Here is a 26,390-nt window from a genome sequence, read left to right on the forward strand (position 1 = left end):
GAAGTGCGGCTACTCCAACGAGACCCTGCCCCACGTCCTGTGCAGCTGCAAGCCCCACTCCAGAGCCTGGCAGCTACACCACAGTGCCATCCAGAACCGCCTCGTGAAAGCCATCGCACTGCACCTGGGGGAGGTTGCCGTGAACTGTGCCATCCCCAGAACCAAAAGCCAGCTGCAATCTGATGTGGTCATCACCAATGAGGCCCAGAAAAAGATCATCCTCGTCAACATCACGGTCTCCTTTGAGAACAGGATCCCGGCCTTCCGCGAAGCCCAAGCTCGTAAGCTGGAAAAATACGCCCCCCTTGCCTACACCCTGAGAACAAACGGCTACAAGGTGCAGATGGATGCCGATTGTCGGAGCCCTGGGTGCCTGGGACCCCTGCAACGAGTGTGTGCTGCAGACCTGTGGGATTGGTCAACGCTATGCACAGCTTATGCGGTGCCTCATGGTCTCAGACACCATCCGATGGTCCAGGGACATCTACATCGAACACATCACCGGCCACCAACAGTACCAGGAGGGGTGAGCCGGAGCGACATCGTGCATCAACTATGAGAAAGGGGCCGAGAGACTTTTTCCATATGAACTGAAACCATAAACTCACTGAACATTAATCCTCCCCACATGAGGGTAAATCCACCCTCATCATCGTACCCACTCATTGTACTCCACGCCTGACCACAGCAGTTATATGAACAACATACCCTCCTATCTCAGTGTCTGTACTTTGACCCGTTAACCTTTTACCCCCAATCGGGGAGACTGCAGATTATATATTCCTTACGCCACCCGATCCTAAATCCTAAACGGAACTTCGCACCCCCTGATAATCGGTATGTTATTCCTTGATAACCAGAAACTTCTATGCTTAAACTCTGTACCATTTTTTTAAATTTTATCATCATCTTAATAAAATTATTAAATCTATTTCACACCCTCGTTTCCCCCGCCCCCTCTTTCCCTGCCAAGAGATGCTCTAGGCTTTGTTACAGCTGGTCCCGAAGGAAGGCTGCTGCCGCCCGGGTTGGTATCCACGGGCACAGGAAACGGCTGGCTCAGCTGAGAGCGGTTGCATCCGGTGCTGGCAGCAGCCAGAGTTTAGGGCTCCCAGAGGCTGCCACAATCCCAGAGATCGCAGCAGAAGACAAGACAGTGCGCGGCTCCTGGCCGGTCAGTGATCACCGCTGCTGGAAGAAGCTGCGCCTGCTACCTCCATTGTGAGACAGGCTGAGCCGCTGCCGCTGCCCAGCAAGGTCTGTGCGGGGAGAGCCCTTCCCCAGCGCCCCCTGGGCCCAGCCGGGGGACTTTCTCCGGGGGCTGGAACCAGCCCCTGGGCAGCCCCGGCCTCTGCCGACACCAGCCCCTGAGCCGGAGCCTGCAGGGGAGGGGAGAGACCCGGGGAAAGGGCTGGGGCCGGGCAGGAAAGTGACTCTGCACCAACGGCCCCTCCTCGCCCCAGCTCTGCTCCCGGGGGGGCGGGGGTCTGCGAGTCCCGGAGCTGCCGCCCTCCCTGACCCCCCCAGGCTCTGCCCCCCTGAGCGCCTGCAGGAGCCGAGCCAGCGCCGGGAGAGCGAACGGGCCGGGCCGGGCCAGGGACCGAGTCTCCCAGCCCGAGGGGGCAGGAGGGAGACAGGGGCAGAGACTGGCAGGGGCAGCAGGAGCAGTCAGTGGGGAGGGAGGTTCCCGGCTCCCAGCCCTGCCCAGCCCCATTCCCTGCAGCACCCCGGGCAGATTGACTTTCCTGGGACAAGGGGAGGAGCAGGGAGAGGAAAAGCCAGTTCCTGCCTCTGCCTGGCCTCAGCGCTGCTGGGGGGATCCCCTAGAGCGGCTCCTTTGGTTGGGTTCCTTTCTAGCATTTGGGGAAAGTCTTTATGGGTTTAGAGAGCCAAGGTGGGGGAGGGGATATCTTTTATTGGACCAACTTCTGTTGGGGAGAGAGAAGAGCTGGAGCTGCACAGGGCTCTTCTTCGGGTCTGGGGCCAGGTCTGTACTGTGGGGAAGTCACCAGACATTTTTCCAGCATTGCAGTCAAGTCTCTTCTTTTGTATACAGCTTGGCTAAGAGCGCTCCCCAGAGACGAGCTTGCCAGGACCCTGAGATAACTGTAGCTGGACCAAGCTCAGACGGAGAAAAAGAAAGGTACATGGGACCGTCTGCAAGGGCTCTGGGGGCTGTTCTGAGTGTGGAATGGGTGGGGGATGGCATGGGGGTGCCAGCATGGTAGGAAGAGACAGATTGGACTCACAGGGTGTGTCTACACACACAAAAAGTGCCTGCAGCAGTGAGTCTGAGAGCCTGTGACAACCTACTGGGGCTCACACTCCAGGGCTCCCCATGGTGTAGACATTCAGGCTCGGGCTGAGGCCCTCCCCTCTCACCAGGTTTCAGAGCATGGGCTCTAGTCTGAGTTGGAATGTCTACACTGCTATATTTAGCCTCATAGCGCAGTTGACATAGGCTCTGAGACTGGCTGCTGCAGGGGTGTCTTTTGCTTTGTGGACATCCTGGCTGACACAGTATGAGGGTGGATACAGGGAAGTGGCTGGAGAGGGGGTGATGGGACAGGGAGGTGTTACATGGCTTCTATCCCCTATTCCACAACAGGGCCCATCTCTTTCCCCCTTTATACAGCAACATAGCTAGGGGTGGAAGACTTGCATATTTATTGATAAATGTCAGTAAACATCTATTTCACAGACACAAACCAATGAAAAAATATTTCCCTCAATAATACTCAAAATTTACAAATAGCCAAAGTAAGAAAAATGCAGTTTGAAAACTTATTAGAGTGAAAAATCCAGTGACGTAGCCTTTTGAATTAGGCTCGTTACAAACAGACTAGTGAATGTACAGTAAAACAAGGCTTGATTTGTTGATTGAAGGATATTTACTATGTCTGTTCTGACCTGTGATGCTGACAATTTAGCGGTTTTGAAAGCTTTACATTTTGGAATCTGAATATCTGCTGTCTTTAAATAATTGCCTGACCACCTCCCCCCCCCCCATTTCATACCACTGCAAAAATGTAAATAGATAAAAATCTAAAAATGTGCTTTAAAATAAACATCAGTATTATCCATCAGAATTGTAACAAAATGAAAATTGAATGTGACTAACCCGAAATATAGCAGACCGACAATTCTGCTGTAGTTAAGATAAAGCGTCATTTTCTGTTTAACAGTGGACTATGGTAGAACCTCAGAGTTACAAACACCTTGGGAGCAGAAGTTGTTCGAAACTCTGAACAAAACATTGTGGTTATTCTTTCAAAAGTTTACAACTGAACATTGACTTTAATACAGTTTTGAAACTTTACTATGCAAAAGAAAAATGCTGCTTTCCCTTTATTTTTTTAGTAATTTACATTTAACACAGCACTGTATTGTATTTCCCTTTTTTTTTTGGTCTCTGCTGCTATCTGATTGTGTGCTTCCAGTTCCAGATGAGGGGTGTGGTTGACCGGTCTATTCATAACTTTGCTGTTCATAACTCTGAGGCTCTACTATATTCTGAGAGCGATAAAATCAATCTGCAGATTGTCTTGACATTTTCTGAGCCTCATTCGGGCACTGGGGTAGTGATAATGTTCAAATCTGGGATCATTTGAGCAAGGATTTCCTGAGTAACCCCCCTGAAAAAGCAATATTTTACTGAAAAACCCCCCAAGTCTCATTCAGCTACCATGTTTCTTTGCACACCTAGGGCACTAACCCCTCCTCAAATTGATCGCAGTCACCTGGGGTTTATCTCAGCTTGCACATGGCACCTAGTGCCCTTTCAGGAAAGCCATATTGAAAAAGTTATTAACATTAGAGTCTGGAACTTCAGGTCAGCATGTGCCAAAGTGAGGCACTTAGCAGAGTGAAATTCACATGTGCAGCAAGATCTGGGCACGGTTGAAGCCAGAGGCTTTCCAGGCAGTGACAGGGGTATACTGTGGTTATGGACCCTGACCCATGCACTGTGTGTTTGAACCCTGCCTTAGGTAGTTTTCAAGACAGCGTGTCCTGTGCTCCTTGCATTCTACATGGGCTTCTTTTGGAAACTGTTTCCTGAGACCAAACTTTCTGGTTTAAGAGCAATATTAAAGTAGGAGGGAATGGGGCAGATGGGGTGTATGTACTTCGCTGTGTTTTTAAACCAAGGTGCACAGATTTTGCGTGTCCCTCTCTTCCCAGGATTGGGTCCATGCCAGGATAGGACTTTGGTCTTGGCAGGTTCAGAAAGGTGTAAGAGGTGGCACAACTTCCATGCCAGAGTCAGAACATCCCCCAGTGTGTGGCGCTCCCTAAATTGTCTACAGTGGGACCCGCCCATCTCTCAGGAACCATCTGACCCCACTAAGGGTCTCCAGGAATATTTTCCCACCCACTCGAGACATCTGTAAATGATGCTGTCTCCAACTAACTGGTCTCACCTGTTTCTCTTTCAGTGGAGCAGATTTTTCCAGTTTCCCAAAGGTAATGTGATTTCCTATCTGGAACCAGAGGCAGAGCTGTGAATCTCAAATCTCCAGGGCTTTGAGGAAAGGGAGATCCTTAAAACATGAACACAGGTGAGGAGTTGGTGAAACGGATGCAGAAATTATCGGTCACTGGAGTGAGTGGCTGGGATTCCCATAAAGGCTTTGTGCACGCCCCAGTATTCTGCCTCATCTCACCCAAGTCCTCAGCAGGTATCGTATCCTCACAGCAGGTATTGCTTATGGCTTCCCATCCACCCTGAGGCCAAGCAGTCGCTCCCTTGCCATTAAGTGTTCAGATTGGCTGTGGAGGCAAAATTGGTCCCCTCCACTCTTCTGGCGAGGGATTTGGCTCCTGATTTTTCAGTCTCCCCAGCAGTTATTTTGGTTTGTTCCCCCCTTTCCCATTCCCCTTTTTGAGGGTTCCTTTCTCCATGGCAGAGAGAACGTTTCATGTCTGGATTCTCTTTCCCAGCAGGTGATGGGACGGGGGGTGAGAAACAGGAGGAGAATCCACAGCAGGAAGGTCCTGAGCAAGTGGAACCATGTGGGACAGTATCGGGAAAATCCAAAGGGGATGTTTCCTTGAGTCCTGAGCAAGAAGAAGGCGGTGAGACTCAGCGCAGGTCAGAGAGGCAGAAGAGCAACCAGCAAAGGAAGAGAAAGGATGAATCTACTTGCCAAGGGAGAAGTTTGGAGGATCCTAGTGAAATCATGGTCCAACCACGAGTCCACACGAAAGAGAAACTGTATAACTGCCCAGAGTGTGGGAAAAGCTTCGCTCAGATATCAAATCTCCTGGTACATCAGAGAATCCACACGAGAGAGAGACCCTATAAATGCCCTGACTGCGGGGAAAGCTTCACGCTGAACTCAGACATTATTTCCCATCGCTCAGTCCACACAGGAGACAGGCCCTATAGCTGCCTTGAGTGTGGAAAATGCTTTGCTAATTTCTCATCCCTTATTTCACATAGACGAATCCACACAGGGGAGAGACCCTATACGTGCCCCGACTGCGGGAAGAGCTTCAAGCGGAGCTCAGACCTTAGTAAACACCGGAGACTCCACACAGGAGAGACGCCCTATAAATGCCCCGAGTGCGGGAAAAGCTTCACTCAGAGCTCAAACCTGGTTTCGCACCAGAGAATCCACACAGGAGAGACACCCTATAAATGCCCCGACTGTGGGAAAAGCTTTAAACAAAGATTCAGCCTCATCGTACATCAAAGAATCCACATTGGAGAGAGATCCTATAAATGCCCCGACTGCGGGAAAAGGTTTAGTAACAGCTCCCAACTTATTAGACATCGACGAATCCACACAGGAGAGAAGCCCTATAACTGCTCTGAATGTGGGAAAAGCTTCAGTCAGAGCTGGGGAGTCCTTAGACATCAGAGAATCCATTCAGCAGAGACACCCTATAAATGTTCTGTTTGTGGAAAAAGCTACAAGGGGAAGGATTCGCTGAAGTCCCACCAGAAAGTGCACACAGCATAGAAGGTTTTGGGAGCTCTTCCTGTGGGGCAATGGATCTGAGCCCTCTGGAAGCATGTTTCATCTGAGGATGGTCTGGGCAGGGGAAGCAGACTGGTGGCTGGTCTGGGTTTCAGTGGAGGGTGGTCGGTGAGGGAAAGGGGAGGAAGAAACACTGGGTACTTGGTAGATGAGTCATTTCAGGGTCTGGGGGGAGCAGGTGTATCAGTGGGGATACATTTCTGTGCGAGGGGCCCTGCAGGACTGTAGTTTATAGAATCATAGGACTGGAAGTGACCTCAAGAAGTCATTTAGTCCAGTCCCCTGCACTCATGGCAGTACCAAGTATTATCTCTAAACCATCCCTGACAGGTGTTTGGAGATCTTTAAGAACAGGTTAGACAGTAATGGAGATTTCACAACCTTCCGAGGCAATTTAGTCCAGTGCTTAACCACCCTGACAGTTAGGAAGTTTTTCCTAATGTCCAACCTAAACCTCCCTTGCTGCAATTTAAGCCCAATTGCTTCGTGTCCCATCCTCAGAGGTTAAGAAGAACAATTTTTCTCCCTCCTCCTTGTAACAACCTTTTAAGCTTGAAACCTGTTCTCATGTCCCTTCTCAGTCTTTTCTTTTCCAAACTAAACAAACCCAATGTTTTCAGTCTTCCCTCATAGGTCATGTTTTCTAGACCTTTAATCATTTTTGTTGCTCTTCTGTGGACTTTCTCGAATTTGTCCACATCTTTCCTGAAATGTGGCGCCCAGTTGGGGCCTAATCAGCATGGAATAGAGGGGAAGAATTACTTCTTGTGTCCTCCTTACAACTGCTTACAATTAGTTATAAAACACCAAGAGCTGCTGATCTGAAGTGACAAGATGTCAGTGATGCTCAATTTATTTGACGTCTCTGCAGCTGCAGGGAGGCAGGGGACAGAGACCGGAGAACTCATAGGAATACATTCCCCCAAAAGGATTTTGCTGTTTCGGTGTGGGCAGTATGGTGTAGTAGAGCAGGGGCTATTGGTTCTCTGGACTCCTGGGATCTAGTCTCAAATCTGAGTGGAGTGAGGGTAGAGAGCCTGGCAGTCAGGGCTCTTGGATTCAATACCCAATTCTGCTAGTGTCCCCTTGTGCGACCTTGGTCCATTCACTTCCTTTCCTCTCTGTGGGTCCGTTCCTCCCATCTCTACAATGGGGATAATAGCAGATGCCCACCTCCGTGTGAAGGCGTTAGGGGTCGCTGATCATGGTGTGGTCAGTGGCTCAGGAGGACAGAGGTGCCAAGAGAGGGAAAATGTCATTATTATTGTTGTTATTATTATTATTATTACTGTATTGTATTATTCTCTGATACTCTCCTGTCCCTTCCCAGCTCTCTCTGTTGGGGGGACGGCTTTCCTGAGTTAGCTTGAGTCCCTTGTCCATGTTTCAGGCAGGGGATTATGCCTGAAATAGCTTCCTGGGAAGGGATTCTCCCCTTCTCTGTGGACAGAGGGTGGGAGAGACGGGGTCTCATGGGTCTGTTTCAAGTTTCAGGGAGTCTTTATGTCTCTTTGATGTTTTTACCTCAGTAGGTTACTTTTTTGCCCAAATAAATGTCTAATAAAACATTCCTGGTCTGTCCTGGTCCCCCAGGAATTTCCTTCATTTTTGGGCTCTAGGGCCAGGGGAGAAGTTCCCCAGACCTGTTCAGTTTCCTTCCTGAGGAGGAATCACTCCCCAGCCCTTCTGCTGACGTCTCTTGTGAGGGCTAAAGGTTTAATTTCAGGAGAGGGCCATGCAGCTGTCAGAGAACTCAGCTAATTTACCTTCTTCTTTGTGTTTCTGGACCATGTTGCAATTTGAAAAAAAACAAGTGAGTGCTGTGTACTTTGCATGGGTTTTATTAGAAAATATAATCAAGCAAATATGTAGATTAAACAAACATATAACTGAGGCTAAAACTATTCTAACTTCACTAAACGTAGACGGAGTTGATCAAGGTATTGTTTCCGGGTTTTTTTGGATCATCGATTTCCAATCGAATTAATACCGCAGGTACTCAGATCCCGAGGCTGATGAAAGAAAGAATTGCTTTTAGTTAATCCTGCGGCAGGAGACCAAAGGAGATGCCTTTAGTCTAACACCCTCTGTGACAGATGCAAGACCTTGGAAGTATGGAAACCTAAAAGACTATTGCAATGATATGTGCCATCGGCGTTTTGTATCTCTAAATGTTATATGTACCTCTGGGAAGTAGGGATTATATGATTGCCCCATGGGGGAGGATAACTGAGCTTCTCCAAGAACTAAATCCAGTGGTGGTTAATTACTGAAGATCCCAGGGCAGTTAAACAGCCCAAGAGCAGCACCACTTCCTGGGATGAATTGCATAGACTGGCTCAGACCAGGTTCAAGAGGCCCAGGAGTCAAAGAAGGAGCATGTGGTATAAAGGGCCAGCCTGAGCTGATTGAAATACCTCATTATGAGTTAGTAGCCAAGAGGGCAAAACCCTGCTGGAAGGACTGGAAACCTAAGAGGGTCGCCCTGTGGAAGACGGCTGATAAGCTAGCATGCATGCAGACTGGTGGTTGTTTTATGATATGTGTTCTCTGTAATGTTTTTGTCCTAAAATAAATGTACCATGTTCCGTGAAAGCTGGCTGGTCACTGTAACCCTGAAAGCCCCTTCTGAAGTCCCCCAAAACCCGTTCTCACCCCAACAGGTGGCAGCATAACGTTCATGTTTAGCTCCCAACTGTCCCTTCCTCCCAGTGGCTGCAGTGGAGACAACTCAGGTAGGGGATTTTCAGGGGCCTGCTGGGGGGTTCATCCTGGAGCCAAATTTCCAGCCCCAGATTTGCCCAGCCCCAACAGGTAGGAATAGGGTTCAAAGTATTTACCTGACTCTCACTGCCAGAGGCGAATACCACAGATAAATGAAGAACCACCCAGCAAGACCCATGGTTGATGCCCATTCCCCACATACACCCTGGTATCATTTGACTATCATGTGTTCCATGCATTTGGGAAGTTCATCTGCTTTAACAGTGCTGAGGTCCCAGTTAAGGAGTCCAATGTTTCTGGACAAACTATCAAAAGTAACAGCACCAAGAGCAACCAGACATATTTAGCTGTGACACCATAACCAATCAGCTGCAGGGATTTTCTGTGAAGGGGTCTGTGTCATCACTCACCTCCTGAAACATGCCATAGCCTCACATGGATATTTGGAAAATAGATACACCCAGCAGCATCAGCCGTGGCAGTAGAAAACGGGAGATCGGGAATGCTATCCCTGGCTCTGGGAAGACAGTGTGGTGTACTGGTTAGAGGTAGGTTCACAAAAGCACTTATCTGTGGAACACTCAATCTGTGGACAATCTGAAAGGCAGCCTGGCTGAGTTGCTAAAATTTAGCTCTAACAGATTGGTAATCTGGAGTAAAATCCTGGCTCCCTTGAAGCCGGTTTAAAAACTCCCATCAAGTTCAGTGGGGCCAGAATTTTATCAGTGGTGTCTATTGCCATCTCTGTCTGAACAGACCTGGTGTGATCTTTCTGTTAATTTATTTGTAAAGTGAGCAGGTGGCAGCTCATGCGTGTTATTAACTCAGGGGCTTCCTGTCTCTCTGCCTGTCCAGCACAGACAGGCTCTCTCTCCCCAACCCTTCTCACGGAGGGGTGCACTGTGGAGGAGGGACCTCGGATGAGAAGCTGGGCAGAGGATGCAGGAACAGTGCAGGGACTTACATGGAGTCATGGGGGTTATTGTTAAGAGGGATGAACACAGGGAGTGTGGCTGCGGGCGTCTGGGGAGGCAAGGCTGAAACCAGAAAGTCCAGAGGTGCCGGGGCTGTGAACGGCCCAGCCGAGAGGTGCCGGGGCTCTGAACTGCCCAGCCGAGAGGTGCCGGGGCTCTGAACTGCCCAGCCGAGAGGTGCCGGGGCTCTGAACTGCCCAGCCCAGAGGTGCCAGGGCTCTGAACTGCCAAGCCCAGAGGTGACGGGGCTCAGAACTGCCCAGCCCAAAGGTGCTGGGGCTCTGAACTGCCCAGCCCAGAGGTGCCGGATCATAGAATCATAGAATATCAGGGTTGGAAGGGACCTCAGGAGGTCATCTAGTCCAACCCCCTGCTCAAAAGCAGGACCCATACCCAATTTAATTATCCCAGCCAGGGCTTTGTCAAGCCTGACCTTAAAAACTTCTAAGGAAGGAGATTCCACCACCTCCCTACGCAACGCATTCCAGTGTTTCACCACCCTCCTAGTGAAAAAGTTTTTCCTAATATCCAATGTAAACCTCCCCCACTGCAACTTGAGACCATTACTCCTTGTCCTGTCCTCTTCCACCACTGAGAATAGTCTAGAACCATCCTCTCTGGAACCACCTCTCAGGTAGTTGAAAGCAGCTATCAAATCCCCCCTCATTCTTCTCTTCCGCAGACTAAACAATCCCAGTTCCCTCAGCCTCTCCTCATAAGTCATGTGTTCCAGACCCCTAATCATTTTTGTTGCCCTTCGCTGGACTCTCTCCAATTTATCCACATCCTTCTTGTAGTGTGGGACCCAAAACTGGACACAGTACTCCAGATGAGGCCTCACCAATGTCGAATAGAGGGGGATGATCACGTCCCTCGATCTGCTCGCTATGCCCCTACTTATACATCCCAAAATGCCATTGGCCTTCTTGGTAACAAGGGCACACTGCTGGCTCATATCCAGCTTCTCATCCACTGTCATCCCTAGGTCCTTTTCCGCAGAACTGCTGCCTAGCCATTCGGTCCCTAGTCTGTAGCTGTGCATTGGGTTCTTCTGTCCTAAGTGCAGGACCCTGCACTTATCCTTATTGAACCTCATCAGGTCTGTGAACTGCCCAGCCCAGAGGTGCCGGGGCTGTGAACTGCCCAGCCCAGAGGTGCCAGGGCTCAGCCCTGGCAAGCCCTGGGACAATTAAGCACTCCACCTATTTCACCTTCTTGCCCCCTGAACAAATTCTGCGCATCTCTCCTCTCCCCCTTTAGCTCCCATGTATAGCAGGGAGCAGATTCGGAGAGCAGGTGAGGGCAGCAGGCTTCAGCAGATGTTACTAAGCATGCTCGGATTCCTGCACAGCTCTCCACCCCCACCCCCTTGGGAGGATCTGATTGTTCTGAAGCCTGTGGGGGTGAGCAGGGGGATGTCGGGGGCTGTAGTTCTTGTCATACACCACTTTCCCCCAGGGAACCCCTAATCTCTGCAGCCAGATGCTCTGGGTATTGCTTCCAGCCTGTCCCACCCAGCCCCAGGGAGGGCTGCAGCCCGGCTTGGTATCAAGGGGCACAGGAAGGGGCTGGATCAGCTGAGAGCGGTGGGTTGTGTCTGGTGTTTGCAGTGGGGAGGCAGAGATATGGGCTCCTAGGTGCTTCTGCTTTGCAAATAATCATAATAATGAATAACTGTAATGACAGGGATGAGAGACCGCGGCTCCTGCATTGCAGCTGCTTCTAATCCGAGCTGTTTGAAGTTGTTGCCGCCTCCATTGTGAGCCTGGAGCCGGGGCTGAGCCGCTGCTGCTCCCTGGCGGGTCTGTGCTGGGAGAGACCTGCACTCATCAGCCACCCACCCCCCCCGCCCCCAAGGGACTTTCTGCGGGGGCTGGAACCAGCCCCGGGGGCAGCCCCCGGCTCTGCTGCCACCAACCCCTGAGCCGGAGCCTGCAGGTAAGAACTGATCCAGCTGCGGGAGAGCAAGCGCCCCTGGAGTGGGACAATGGCGGGGGAGACGGAGGAGACTAATGGGGGGCGGTGTAGTGTAGGTTTCAGGGTAGCAGCCCTGTTAGTCTGTATGCGCAAAAAGAAAAGGAGGACTTGTGGCACCTTAGAGACTAACCAATTTATCTGAGCATCAGGTTTCCTGAGCTACAGCTCACTTCATCGGATGCATCCTATGGTGTAGTGTAGGAGAGCACTCCGCTACCACCAGCACTTACCGATCCCTGTGGATTGTAAGAAAGGGCTATTGTAGGACACTGCTACCTGACGTAGCAAGTGCCTACAGGTAGCAGCCTCTTGCATCCCAGGGTATGTGAAATTGCTACCTGTAGAAATGTGCTACTTGTAGCAGTTAACGCTGGGTACAGATTGTAAGAAACAGTTTTTGTAAAAAGATGCTACTTTATTGGTACATACTTGGAACCTGTTATCCTTTTTCAATCTGCCCTCATAGGTCATGTTTTCTAGACCTTAAATTTTAACAAACTTTGTAAGTGTACCGTCTATGCCATTATCTCAATCATTAAGATTTTGAATAGAAACATATCCAGAACTGATCCCTGGAGAACCCCACTCATTGTGCCCATCTTATTTATCGTTATGTCCATCTAGGTTTCATTTCCACAGTTTGTTTATGAGAAGGTCATGGGAGACAGTATCAAAAGCCTTACCAAAGGCAAGCTCTACATCTACCGCTTGTAGGCTTGTTACACTGTTAAAGAAAGCTATCAGGTTGGTTTTACATGTGAGACCGCTTGAAATACCATTTTTAGCCAAGTTGGACCTGTTTCTGCTGCAGGTAGCATGGTCCTACAGATAGCATTTTCACACACACACATATGTGTACGAACCTGCAATCTGTAGGGATGTGCTACCTGTAACACCGAGGGCAGATGAAGCTAATTCCTACAGATTGCCATTTCTCACACCCCAGGTATGTGAGACTGCTATCTGTAGCCATTTGAAACCTGCAGCAGAGAGATAGTGAATTCTTACCATTATCGGTAAGAGAGCTGCGAAGGGCTGTACCTGTAGACGCTCAGGTAAACAGTGTCTCGCGGCCAGCTAGCAGCTTTCCCTTACAAGCCCCAAAGCATAGTTTGAAAACCCCTGGCCTAGCACAATAAGCAAACCTACCCTGCTATTTTCATTAGGAGCAAAAGAAACTAACGCTGAATACTGCAGCTGACTATGTGATGTAAAGAAGTATCACACAGATCTCTCTCTTGTTAGAAGAGCTTTCTGCTAAGCTCTGCACATGCCCAGCCCAGTTACACTCCCTAGCTTCATCTGGCTTCTCTCCCTCAGCACAAAATGAAATACACACAAGGTGACATTTGGAAAGATGAGAGTTTCAGTTGATGAAACTGCCAGATAATAGCTGCTGCTGCTGGAAATATAGTGGGGGAATATACCAGAGAGATTACACTGATCAGGCCTTTTGAGAATTTACCAGGGAAATCCAGAAATTTTATAATTTGAGATTCTGAAGAAAAGTACAGGGGAATGGGAGCCAGGATTTCCACTGACTTGCTATGTAACCTTTGGCAAGTTACATCACCTTGTGTGCCTCCAGTTTGTCCTCTCAACTTTCCCCTGCCCTGTTAACTCAAGAGTAAATAGGCCAACTACAATTCTGATTTCAGCAGCAGATCTTTACACCCCTCTGGACCTATCAGGAGGTGTTAGATAGAAGTTGCTGTGCCTCCCACCTCTCTTGTGTGGTGTAGTGGACAAAAGAGATAGAGAAAAGATTTTTGCAAACAAACATTCCATTCCTACATGGAAACTATTGACACGCTTGATAAATGGAAGTGTGTCAACAAATTCTTTAAAAACAACTGTGTGGTAAGCAATACCTTTGAGAAACCATTCTCTGTCTTCATCATCCTCCATAACCATGTCATCAAAATTACCTGGGTGACTGCTTGAAACTCCTGACACTACACACCCCTCCTCTTCCGTGTGTGTGACCTCCACTTGGCTGTCGTGAGGCTTGTGAGATACATTGCCACCCACTTCTCCTACCTCTAAGGTTTTCACAGTCTTATACACAGCAATTTCCTTTTCCATGTTTCTCTGTGATATGTTTTCCTCACCTAATTTTGGAGGCTCTTTAAATACCTTTAGTTGGGAGATACTGTACAATGTTGCTAAACCTTTCCCTAACTTAATGACAGGTTTCAGAGTAGCAGCCATGTTAGTCTGTATTCGCAAAAAGAAAAGGAGTACTTGTGGCACCTTAGAGACTAACAAATTTATTTGAGCATAAGCTTTCGTCAGCTACAGCTCACTTCATCGGATGCATAAAGTGGAAAATACAGTGGGGAGATTTATATACACAGAGAACATGAAACAATGGGTGTTACCATACACACTGTAAGGAGAGTGATCACTTAAGATGAGCTAATACCAGCAGGGGCGGGGAGGAGAAAACCTTTTGTAGTGATAATCAAGGTGGGCCATTTCCAGCATTTGACAAGAACTTCTGAGGAACGGGGGGGGGGGGGGGGGGAGGAGAGGGAGGGAATAAACATGGGAAAATAGTTTTACTTTGTGTAATGACCCATCCACTCCCAGTCTCTATTCAATCCTAAATTAATTGCATCCAGTTTGCAAATTAATTCCAATTCAGCAGTCTGTCTTTGGAGTCTGTTTTTGAAGTCCTTTTGTTGTAATATTGCGACTTTTAGGTCTGTAATCGAGTGATCAGAGAGATTGAAGTGTTCTCCTACTGGTTTATGAATGTTATAGTTCTTGACATCTGATTTGTGTCCATTTATTCTTTTACATAGAGACTGTCCGGTTTGGTCAATGTACATTGGCAGAGGGGCATTGCTGGCACATGATGGCATATATCACATTGGTGGATGTGCAGGTGAACGAGCCTCTGATAGTGTGGCTGATGTGATTAGGCCCTATGATGGTGTCCCCTGAATAGATATGTGGACAGAGTTGGCAAGGGGCTTTGTTGCAAGGATTGGGATCCTAGGTTAGTGGTTCTGTTGTGTGGTGTGTGGTTTCTCCTCATTTTTGGAGCAGATGTTTATTCTGGTTGGATCGTCTGACTTTCACTCTGAATTTCTGGCCTAGTGTCAAAACTTTGTTTTGAGTCAATCCACCAATGGGGATTGCATTTTTGCAACTGTTATTTTGCCTCTCAGTCTAGCCCTTAGTGTTTTTCCACATGCCATTGTGTACATCTTGATTCTCAAATATTCAGTAAAGGCAGTATACAATCTCCTATAATGTCTTTCTCCTAATCACATCAGCCACACTATCAGAGGCTCATTCACCTACACATCTACCAATGTGATATATGCCATCATGTGCCAGCAATGCCACTCTGCCATGTACATTGGACAAACTGGACAGTCTCTATGTAAAAGAATAAATGAACACAAATCAGATGTCAAGAATTATAACATTCATAAACCAGTCGGAGAACACTTCAATCTCTGGTCACTCGATTACAGACCTACAAGTCGCAATATTACAACAAAAGGACTTCAAAAACAGACTCCAACGAGAGACTGCTGAATTGGAATTAATTTGCAAACTGGATACAATTAATTTAGGATTGAATAGAGACTGGGAGTGGATGGGTCATTACACAAAGTAAAACTATTTCCCCATGTTTATTCCCTCCCCCACCCACCCCCTGTTCCTCAGACGTTTTTGTCAACTGCTGGAAATGGCCCACCTTGATTATCACTGCTGTTACGAATTACACCTGGTAGGACACGCACACAAGTGCTGCAAATTATACCTGATAGGACACGCACACCAATGCTGCGAATTATACCTGATAGGACACGCACAGTTCGAATCGAGGCTGAGGCACAGAAATAAAGTCCACAACTGCAGAGTTCCCAAAAGACACTAAATTTATTACGCTTGAGCCAGGAGGAGACCCTGAATGCAGATTATACAAAGGTTATATACCTTTTAGCAAAGCATGTTGCCCTCGTGCATCGGAAACCTTAGCCAATAAACAAACCCTTGTCTTATCTACCACCTATCCCTGCTTGGTGCATTCCTCGTGCTATACCAGTATGTTAATTACACAGCATGGTCCTAAAGCCATGCATCAGTAACTTTTATTATTAGGATGGGAGGCCTCACATCAAGGCCAAGAGACAGGGAGTTAGAGACTGACAAAAACCAGATACTGGGAGTCCAGGCAGGCTGGAGACAAGGAGGAGGATTTTCATAGGGATTCAGTATCTAAGGATTACTCCTCCTGGTGTATGATGTGCTGGCATTTAAACAATGGTAGGCCCCAAACCAAAATGGAGTCACATGTGCTAACCTTTCCTTAACAGTCCTCCCTTTTTTTTTGTACGTCAGTAAGCTATATCAGGGCTGAGTAACCGCGCTGCAGGGTTAGCAACTGCCGACAGCACATACTGCAGCATTGTAGGCATACAAAAAATAGCGCAAAAACAATAACAGTCAAAAAAAGTAAATACAAAATATGCTGTCCCCAAGTCCCCACATCCGGTAGCAATGAGGTGAGCCAGTCCCAGACCTCCTGGAATCCGGCACTGGTAGTGTGGAGGCTGATGTGGTGGAATAGGGCTGCCTGTTGCTTGAGGATGTGGATGTCAGTTTCCACCCTATGGTGCTGATTTACAAAAACACAACAGCTTGAGTTGACCAGAGCACAAACCCCGCCCTGATTTGCAAGGAGATAATCCAGGGCTAGGCGGTTTTGCAATGTAGTTTGGGATAGCTGGGTGACTTCAATTTGAAGGGCAGATAGAGCATCTGCAGTAGCATTTGCCATTAGTTTCAAAGCAGCTGAAATGTTAACTATAGCTTTTTCCAGCTCGCTTACTCCCAACCATGGCAGAAACCAATGCACAAAGGAGTGAAAGCCTTTGGGCGTTGAGAAAGGGGGTTTAAAGGAATACTTCGTCGGTCCCACCATACTAGATTGCGGATCTCTCCCCGGGTCAGGTTCTGGTGTACTGTCACGGTGGGTACTATAGCCCCTAAGGTACATAGACCACACCATCTTGCTGGGAGAACCTTATAGGCTGTGTGATTGCATAACCAATACCAGCCAGACCCCTCGGGGACCGGCCACGGGGTTCTGGAGTAGGTAGAGGGGCCTCCCGCACCAGAGCTGATTTGGGTGGTGTCCACAAAATTCCCTACAAAAACTGTATTTTCTATGCCCTTACGTCATGACACACATAAAGCATAATTACCCTGGGCCACCATATCAATAGACCATATTTGGATTGTAACATTCCAGTTAAATGTAGTGTTTGCCCATAGCTTAGCTTGGAGTGTTCAATTAAGGGGGATAGGTACCCCTACCAACGGGACCCCCTGACCTAAATATGTGGTGGTATGAATACAAATCCAACACTGCGTTCGATTCTATGACAGTAAAGCAAGTGGCTGACTGAGGAATTAGAGTTAGAATAGTGCTCAGATCAGGGACAACTGGATGGGGGGCTATAGCATAACCATTTATAGCCCGTAGATCCTGAACAAATTGATAGACTGGACGCCCGTCTGGTCCCAGTTTAGGCTTCCTTACTGGAAGAATGGGAGTATTACATGGCGAACTGCAGGGGACTAAAACCCCCTGAGTCAAATAGCTGTCAATAAGGAGTGAGATGCCTTCTTCCGCCTTCCTCGGCAAGGGGCATTGTTTTACAGACGGAGGCGGTCCGCCCCCTGTTTTCAGACTCACTGGAACTGCTGATTTAAGAAGACCCACATCAGTAGGATTTGTGCTCCACAAAGTGTGGGGAACACTGGACAATTCAGAGGGCACACCAGGAATAGGGGTAACCGATGCCATAAGAGAAGCAACCGCCGAGTCCGGGACGGACATGCGGAGCCCCTCGGGGGTGCAATATATGTGTGCCCCCAATTTGCCCCGCACATCCTGCCGGAGGAGGTTCGCGGGGCCCTCCGGCATTACAACAAACCTATGTGATAGCTTTAAAGAACCAAGCTCGATAGGGACAGGGTAGGATAAAGGAGCCGGGCAGGGATTACCTTCTATACCCTGCACCCAAACCTTGGTATCGGACAGAGAGCCCGGAACAAAAATTAAAGTGGAGAGGGTGGCCCCAGTATCTACTAGAAAAGGCACAAGGTGTTCTCCACCTTTCAAATAAATTTGTGACTGTAATCCCAAGTCCCATTCCAACTCTCCCAAAGTCCCCAAAACCTCCGCCTCTAGTCACTGGGGGTTAACAAGGTTCCGGGGGGTGTTAGGGGAAAAAGAAGGATTAGCCTCTACCTGGCTCTTCCAAGGAGCCCCTCGGGGAAGCAGGGGACACTCCCTCCTCCAGTGCCCTGGTTGTTTACAATAATTACAATTCCCGTCCCTCATTCTATCCCAACCTCCCCCTCCTCCTGTCCCCCGTCCATGCCCCCTTCCCCTCATCTCTCCGCGCCCTTGCCAATGCTGTTTTCCCGAAGGAGCCTGCAAGGCAGCAGCTAACATACTTACCTCCTCCTTCTTCTGTTTACGTTTTTCCCGTGCTTTTTCCTCGTCCCTGCCGTTAAACACAAAGGTGGCCAGGCGGACAACCTCCTGGAGGGGTTTTCCTGGCCAATCGGGCACATGCTTAGAAAAATATTTTTTTATATCTGATGCTGCCTGATCAACATAAAAGGAGACCATCATAGGACGGTTTTCCTCTGCCTCAGGGTTTATACCGCCCCCATATACACGAACTTGCTTGGACAACCGGGCCAAAAAGGCGGAGGGGTGCTCAGTAAGCTCTTGCTGACATTCGCGGATTTTAGACCAGTTAGCCATTTTACTACCAGCTTTACGTACAGCTTCTAAAAGGCCGTTTCTACCTGCCTTTAAAAGGCCCATTTGAGTAGGCACATTAGGATTCCAATTGGGATCAGTCAGGGGCCAAGAAGCCCGGGTACTATCCTCCCCTGCCCAGCGCCTATTCGCATCCAGAATGGAATATTTCTCGTCAGGGGTAAAAAGTGTGTCCAGGATTACCTGGACATCTCCCCATGTAGGATTAAATGCGGTAAATACAGACCGAATGGTTTGCAGAACCTTCTCTGGATCGTCACGCAGGCGAGGCATCTGCTGTTGCCATGTTACTAAATCGCCTGGGCCAAAAGGGCGGTGAACATAGGGAAAAGCAAACCGTTCACTTCCGTCCGTACCATGAGTAACAAGGGGTTGCTGAATGAGGGGAGCTTGCAGAGTAACCGGTGGGTCAATGGTGGGCCTGCACGGGCAGGGGGGTGGCGAGCAAGGAGATGATAGGCATAAGTCAGAAAGCCGAGGGTAAGCCGCGGGAGGGGCAGAAGCACGCCGGGGAGGAGAAGAAACAGGCATAGCACAGAGCGGGGCTGAAGACCCCTGAGATAGATAGGAAAAGGAGGAGGAAAGAGGACGTCCTTTCGCACGCGCATAAGCCCAGTTGTCCCATACATACCAATAATCCATCTGGGCTGGAGCTTTGTCCTCCAGCCCCTTCTAAGCGCTGTTAATGTATCCCCAGCAAAGGACCCATCCGGTGGCCATTCAACAGATGTTTGAGTTGTTAGTGCTGGCCACTCAACCTTACATAAAATAACAGCTTTCTTCCTGCCTAACCCATGGGTGCCAGAAATATTCCCCCAATTCTTGATAATTTCAGCCAAAGGGGTCCCCTTACTTACACTCTGCCCAGAACCCATAATGGGCTACCAAAAGAACACAAAATGTGCCACCTTATTGCCTAAGCGACGGCTCACACCCCCCCCTCCTCGGAGTTCTCAAAGGTGAACTCACCCTGTGCCGGCTGGAGCTGTCTGAGAGGAGGAGTGTAGTCTCGCTTGTTGGGGCGAGCCTAGAGTCCCTTCGTGGTCGCCAAAACTGTTATGAATTATACCTTGTAGGACACGCACACAAGTGCTACGAATTATACCTTGTAGGACACGCACAGTTCGAATCTAGGCTCAGGCACAGAAATAAAGTCCACAACTGCAGAGTTCCCAAAAGACACTAAATTTATTACGCTCGAGCGTGGTGCCCCCCTGCTAGCCAGGAGGGGACCTTGAATGCAGATTATACAAAGGTTATATACCTTTTAGCAAAGCATGTTGCCCTCGTGCATCGGAAACCTTAGCCAATAAACAAACCCTTGTCTTATCTACCACCTATCCCTGCTTGGTGCATTCCTCGTGCTATACCAGTATGTTAATTACACAGCATGGTCCTAAAGCCATGCATCAGTAACTTTCATTATCAGGATGGGAGGCCTCACATCAAGGCCAAGAGACAGGGAGTTAGAGACTGACAAAAACCAGATACTGGGAGTCCAGGCAGGCTGGAGACAAGGAGGAGGATTTTCACAGGGATTCAGTATCTAAGAATTACTCCTCCTGGTGTATGATGTGCTGGCATTTAAACAATGGTGGGCCCCAAACCAAAATGGAGCCACATGTGCTAACTTTTCCTTAACACTACAAAAGGTTTTCTTCCCCCGCCCCCGCTCTCCTGCTGGTATTAGCTCATCTTAAGTGATCACTCTCCTTACAGTGTGTATGATAACACCCATTGTTTCATGTTCTCTGTGAATATAAATCTCCCCACTGTATTTTCCACTTTATGCATCCGATGAAGTGAGCTGTAGCTGACGAAAGCTTATGCTCAAATAAATTTGTTAGTCTCTAAGGTGCCACAAGTACTCCTTTTCTTTTTTCCCTAACTTGTTCTCTAATTTAACTCTTTTGCCCTCTACAGCGGCAATTTTGTATGGTCCCACGTAGGTAGGTTGTAGCTGCCCTCCCTTTCTTGTTTTCCTTCTTGCATTCAGTAGCGTGACAGTGTCATAAACTTTGAATGTTATTTCCCCATGTTTACGAGTCTTAGTTTTGGCATACTGTATTTATTGCTTTTCTTGTGCTTTTGAAATATTACTAATAGTTTCAGCATCACGTCTAGCTTCAATTTTCATGATATACTCTTTGTAGTATTCTTCATCGAGTTCCTCGAAATCTGTTGGCTTTGGAAACAAATGGAGAAGGACTTCTGTTTGTAAAATGAACAATCACAGAATAACATATGCACCTGAAAGCTGAACGACACTTACAGTGTAGTTGTCTGAGACCTGGTCTGGAAATCTTGCCTCAAAGCCAATCCAGTAGTCGATACGGTGACAATTTGGTTGTCATGTTTGGTTTTTTTCTCAAAGAAAATACAATGTCATCATAGAATCATAGAATCATAGAATATCAGGGTTGGAAGGGACCCCAGAAGGTCATCTAGTCCAACCCCCTGCTCAAAGCAGGACCTATTCCCAGTTAAATCATCCCAGCCAGGGCTTTGTCAAGCCTGACCTTAAAAACCTCTAAGGAAGGAGATTCTACCACCTCCCTAGGTAACGCATTCCAGTGTTTCACCACCCTCTTAGTGAAAAAGTTTTTCCTAATATCCAATCTAAACCTCCCCCACTGCAACTTGAGACCATTACTCCTCGTTCTGTCATCTGCTACCATTGAGAACAGTCTAGAGCCATCCTCTTTGGAACCCCCTTTCAGGTAGTTGAAAGCAGCTATCAAATCCCCCCTCATTCTTCTCTTCTGCAGGCTAAACAATCCCAGCTCCCTCAGCCTCTCCTCATAACTCATGTGTTCCAGTCCCCTAATCATTTTTGTTGCCCTTCGCTGGACTCTCTCCAATTTATCCACATCCTTCTTGAAGTGTGGGGCCCAAAACTGGACACAGTACTCCAGATGAGGCCTCACCAATGTCGAATAGAGGGGAACGATCACGTCCTTCGATCTGCTCGCTATGCCCCTACTTATACATCCCAAAATGCCATTGGCCTTCTTGGCAACAAGGGCACACTGCTGACTCATATCCAGCTTCTCGTCCACTGTCACCCCTAGGTCCTTTTCCGCAGAACTGCTGCCTAGCCATTCGGTCCCTAGTCTGTAGCTGTGCATTGGGTTCTTCCGTCCTAAGTGCAGGACCCTGCACTTATCCTTATTGAACCTCATCAGATTTCTTTTGGCCCAATCCTCCAATTTGTCTAGGTCTTTCTGTATCCTATCCCTCCCCTCCAGCGTATCTACCACTCCTCCCAGTTTAGTATCATCCGCAAATTTGCTGAGAGTGCAATCCACACCATCCTCCAGATCATTTATGAAGATATTGAACAAAACCGGCCCCAGGACCGACCCTTGGGGTACTCCACTTGATACCGGCTGCCAACTAGATATGGAGCCATTGATCACTACCCGTTGAGCCCGACAATCTAGCCAGCTTTCTACCCACCTTGTAGTGCATTCATCCAGCCCATACTTCCTTAACTTGCTGACAAGTCACCAAGAAATTCATCCCAATTGGTCGCACTGTCATCAACCAACTTGCACAATGCTCTGTAAAAAATGGTGATGGATTATTTGTGGGGGAAGGGGAAAGGACTGTCTTTATGAGAGAAATTGTATGCAATTGAAAAGGCGTAAAGAGGCCATCCTAGTGCAGTGGGATAATTCCTTTTACTTGAAATAAAAGACAAGTTGAGTTTCAATGTACTAAAAATTTGAAGCAATTTGTAGCTTCTGTCATAGTGCATTCTGCTTTCTATTAATACTGTAATTTCCCCTGCCCTAAAATTACCTTTTGATGGATTTGTTTGTTGTTTTCAGCTAGTCCATTGGTTTGTGGATGGTATGGGCTACATTGCATTCCCAATTTTTTGCACATCTCTAGGTTAAACTGAAAGTAAAAACTGTATGCAATAAACTTTCCTTGGGACAGGTTTGGTGTCTAACCCTAAACCTAACCCTTTCCCCTATACCTTACAAGGCATGCTTTATATGTAAGATCATGATTATATGAAAATGAGGAATATGGGGTACATTCCCCCAAGGTATAGAGTGTCACACATTCATTTTCTGACATAGCTGTAAAACTACTCTTAAAAGTTTTCTAAATAAATCACTGTTTAAAAATGTATAGTGTGTACCTTCTAGAAATGAAACTTGTATCTAACTCTGAGTTGTGAAGAATATGTATTAAGGCTGTAACAACCAACAAGAATGCACTTTTATCGAGAAAACCATGGTTAAATCGAGTCTTCCTGACTCGTGATTTAAATTATGATTTAAATCAATTTGATTTAAATCAAATCCACCATGGTTTAGGGATAGTGTCACAGGCTTATGTACACGTTTATTACTCAAGAAATCTTAAGTGACACTTTTGCTGAATGACAAGATGCTTAGTCGCCATCCTCAAAATACCCATTAGACAAACACTTGGTACCAAACACATTTTTGGAGTAGAGAGAACCAACCCCACATTCCTATATTTTCAGGACTGTTTAAAAAACATTTTGCAAGTGGAATTTCATGGCTATTGCATTAAAAACCCTAAATGAAAGTCTGAACATTTAAAAAGAAATCTTTATTAGTCCCTTTCCACTGCATAGTAGGTCATACAGTCTATTAACAAAACAACAACAACATTGAATGCACACAAAACATTGAGAATAGTGAAAAGCATTATAAACAGTATGTGAAATACTTAATTCCTTTGGAAAGCAAGCTCATAGGCAGAAAATCTACCATTGTGCTTTATGGTTATAAAGGTATCTTGGGGTTGTAGATGTGTGTTCATTATATTTTGAAAGGCAAAACTATGAATGGGTTGAACAAAGAATTAGATCAGTCCCTCAGTATAAGTACATTGGCTATTAGCCAAGATAATCAGGGATGAAGCCCCATCCTCTGCATGTCCCTAAACCGTCCTTTGACTGCCAGATGATGGGAGTGGACAATGGGATAGTTCACTGAGTCATTGCCTGGTCTGATCATTCCCTTAGAAGCATCTGGCATTGGCCACTGTCACAAGACAGGATACTAGATTAGGCAGACTATTGGTCTGACTCACGATGGCAGTTCTAATTTTCTGCAAAAATTACAATAGATTTTTTTACAGGGAGAAAGACATTATAGGAGATAGTATACAGCCTTTATTGAATATTTGAGAATCAAGTTGTACACAATGGCATGTGGAAAAACACTAAGGGCTAGACTGAGAGGCAAAATAACAGTTGCAAAAATGCAATCCCCATTGGTGGATTGACTCAAAACAAAGTTTTGACACTAGGCCAGAAATTCAGTCAGAGTGAAAGTCAGATGATCCAACAGAATAAACATCTGCTCTAAAAATGAGAAGAAAAAATTAGAATTAAAAATTCAGGGAATCCCAGCTGCAGACAAGACAACTTGGGAAACTGCTAGGAGACTCTGTGCAATCATATACAGTGACAAGGGATTCTTTGTTTCTGAGGGGGTATATGTAAAATGTTTCACTGAATTAAATCTCAGGGATTATCTACACTGGCAAGTTAAAGCGCTCTAACTTGCTGCCTCAGGGGTGTGAAAAATCACTCCCCCACCCCGAGCACAGCAAGTTTGAGCGCTTTAAAGCGCTAGTGTGGACAGGCTCGGCTTCCAGTGCTCGGAGCTAATCCCCTCGTCGAGGTGCATTACCAGGAGGACTGGCACCCGCGGTAGCGCTTTGAATTTTGTAATGTAGACATAGCCTCAGTAGGTTAGATCAGTCAAAGAGGAGCTGCAGTGACTAGGCATTGGGATGCCTGTGCCTTTAAGAACCGAGCCCTGGGAAGCCCATGCTGAAAGGTGCTGTCTGTGGGAGGGGAAATAAAAAGCCCCTTTGCCCCCCACCATTTTTGCAAGCACTGGTGTCTCAGTCCCACTGGGGTAACTGTTACCCCCTGTGCCCCTGCCTGTGCCAGGTTTTGCCCTCTGACACCCTCTGGCAGCGCCTCACTCCTGGGTTTAACTCCGCCTCCTCCCCCCCATCCCTGATTTTCCCTTTAGCCCTTCTCCTAATGCTGCCTCCAGCTGCTTGACCCCCCTGACCAGTGAATTTCTGCCCCCTGCTCAGACCCTGGCCACCCCCCTCCTCTGTTTTGCCCCCTTTGCCCCTTTTTAGCCCCTGTCAAAAGCAGTCCGCAGAACCTTACAGCAAATAAGGGCAGGGTGAAGGGCAGTGGCTTCAGTGGATGAACTGAGCATGCTCAGTGCCCCATGTGTAGCACATTCCTAGGGAGAGCAGTGTCCTATGCTACAGAATACATGCGGAGCTAGGTTAGGTGTGGGAAGTTAACTGGACTGTGCTGGATTGGGGCTTTTTTGGGCATGGCTGCATCCATGGTAGCACTTATAGCAGCATAAATATATAGGTAAAAAAATCACACACCCCTAGTTGACATTATGATACCAATGTAACTCCTCTAGTATAGGCCAGAGCTTAATGGCTCTGTGCCTGTTTCCCACATGTAAAATGGGGGAAACAGCAATCTCCTGTCACTCGGGGGTATTGTGAGGATAAATAATTTTTTAAAGCTGCGTGGTGCTCAGGTACGAGGTTTTGGGGGCCAGGTAAGGACCATAGAGAGCGTAGCAGCCCTTGGCGAATATGGCGCGCTAGCTCTGTTTCAGAAACCTCAAGCCCTCCCCCCCCAGCTTTTTAGAGGAACTGGGAACTCATGAATCAGTAAGTATCTGCTGCACAGTGTTGGTCTATAGATGCTAGAGCCGGGGTTCTCAAGGTCTCTCTTTCTGAGCCCCCCGCAACATGTTATAAAAACTCCATGGCCCCCCTGTGCCATAACAACTGGTTTTCTGCATGTAAAAGCCAGGGCCAGTGTTAGGGGGTAGCAAGCGGGGCGATTGCCTGGAGCCCCATGCCACAGGAGGCCCTGCAAAGCTACATTGCAAAGGTTTCCCCTTCAGCCCTGCGTGGCAGGGCTCAGGACCCCGGGCTTCACACCTATGCAGTGGGGCTTTGGCTTTCTGTCCTGGGCCCCAGCGAGTCTTAATGCTGGCCCTGCTTGGTGGAGCCTCTGAAACCTGCTCGCGGCCCCACATCGGGCCCCAGACCCTTCATTGAGAACCACCGTGCTATAGAAATAGGAGACACTGCTGCGTCTCGTGTGGGTAGGTGTATAGGAGCTATAGGAACAGAGACACGTAGGGTGATGTGCCTTGCTGCACTCACATGGGAAGAGAGTTCTCTTGCCCTTAGTCTATATGTGTCATAGAGACGTAGGAGATGCCTGTGTATATGAATGTGGCTGCTGCACAGGGGTGCCAGGGGCTGCATGGCTATATGTGCTGTAGAAACGTACCAGATGCCCCAGTGCATCAGTAGGTTCCATAGGCCATGATGTCTGTGCTACCAATATGGGGGCTATGATGTGTGCATATGCAGGAGTTGTTATTGATCATTTCTGTTGCAGAAACGACTAAAGCAGGGGGCATCCCATTGTGCCAGGTGCTGCTCAGACCCTGCCAGCCAAGCTCCGCACAGTTGGCTGAACTACATCGCTCAGGGGGGTGAAAAATCCCAGGCTGCAATGTGTGACACCCCTGGCAGAGAGGAGTGTGTGTATGTGGGTGCCATAGAAATGTACCCTACACACACACACACTGTGCTCCTTTCAGAAGCACCTGCATAGACACTGCTTCAATCCAGTCAAATTACATTGGCATGACAGGCTAGGCAAGAATATAAAAAAGAAATAGTCCCCTTGAGTCTGTGTCAAAGCTGGGTATGAGCCATCCAAGATCGGGGCTACATGCTCCACTGGGGGATTGCTCCTCCCATGCCCCCTCTGCCAGCAGTCTCCTTTCCTGTTCAGTACCAAGTTGCCAGATGTGAGCATGTGAAGATGCTGCAGAAGTGCAA

The 26,390-nt window shown here is 47.9% G+C and overlaps 2 protein-coding genes and 1 pseudogene across 5 annotated transcripts in view; 2 read left to right on the forward strand and 1 right to left on the reverse strand.

Moving 5' to 3' along the window:
- Nucleotides 1-26,390, reverse strand: part of LOC311530633 (C-type lectin domain family 2 member D-like) — an 839,985-nt pseudogene that overhangs the window by 583,259 nt on the left and 230,336 nt on the right. The gene's annotated exons all lie outside the window — the stretch shown is intronic.
- LOC311530591 (uncharacterized protein) lies at nt 1,050-8,579 on the forward strand. 3 transcript variants are annotated; one of them, XM_084647408.1, is made up of 4 exons: nt 1,050-1,257; nt 2,057-2,143; nt 4,437-4,559; nt 4,945-8,579. In XM_084647408.1, exons 3-4 carry the CDS (start codon nt 4,550-4,552, stop codon nt 5,964-5,966), a joined length of 1,032 nt encoding a protein of 343 aa, XP_084503534.1. In that variant the 5' UTR covers nt 1,050-1,257; nt 2,057-2,143; nt 4,437-4,549; the 3' UTR covers nt 5,967-8,579. The 3 variants fall into 3 exon arrangements, with proteins under 3 accessions (XP_084503534.1, XP_084503532.1, XP_084503533.1); XM_084647406.1 differs by having other exon boundaries at nt 1,051-1,257; nt 4,942-8,579; XM_084647407.1 differs by having other exon boundaries at nt 1,057-1,174; nt 4,942-8,579.
- Nucleotides 11,476-26,390, forward strand: part of LOC311530624 (uncharacterized protein) — a 28,650-nt gene continuing 13,735 nt past the window's right edge. Inside the window, exon 1 of the mRNA XM_084647450.1 lies at nt 11,476-11,620. The gene's annotated coding sequence lies outside the window, so the exon portion shown is untranslated. The remainder of the gene's footprint in view (nt 11,621-26,390) is intronic.

The sequence above is a fragment of the Lepidochelys olivacea genome (genome assembly GCF_965140295.1).
Source record: "Lepidochelys olivacea isolate rLepOli2 genome assembly, chromosome: 14".
Classification (NCBI taxonomy): Eukaryota; Metazoa; Chordata; order Testudines; family Cheloniidae; genus Lepidochelys; species Lepidochelys olivacea.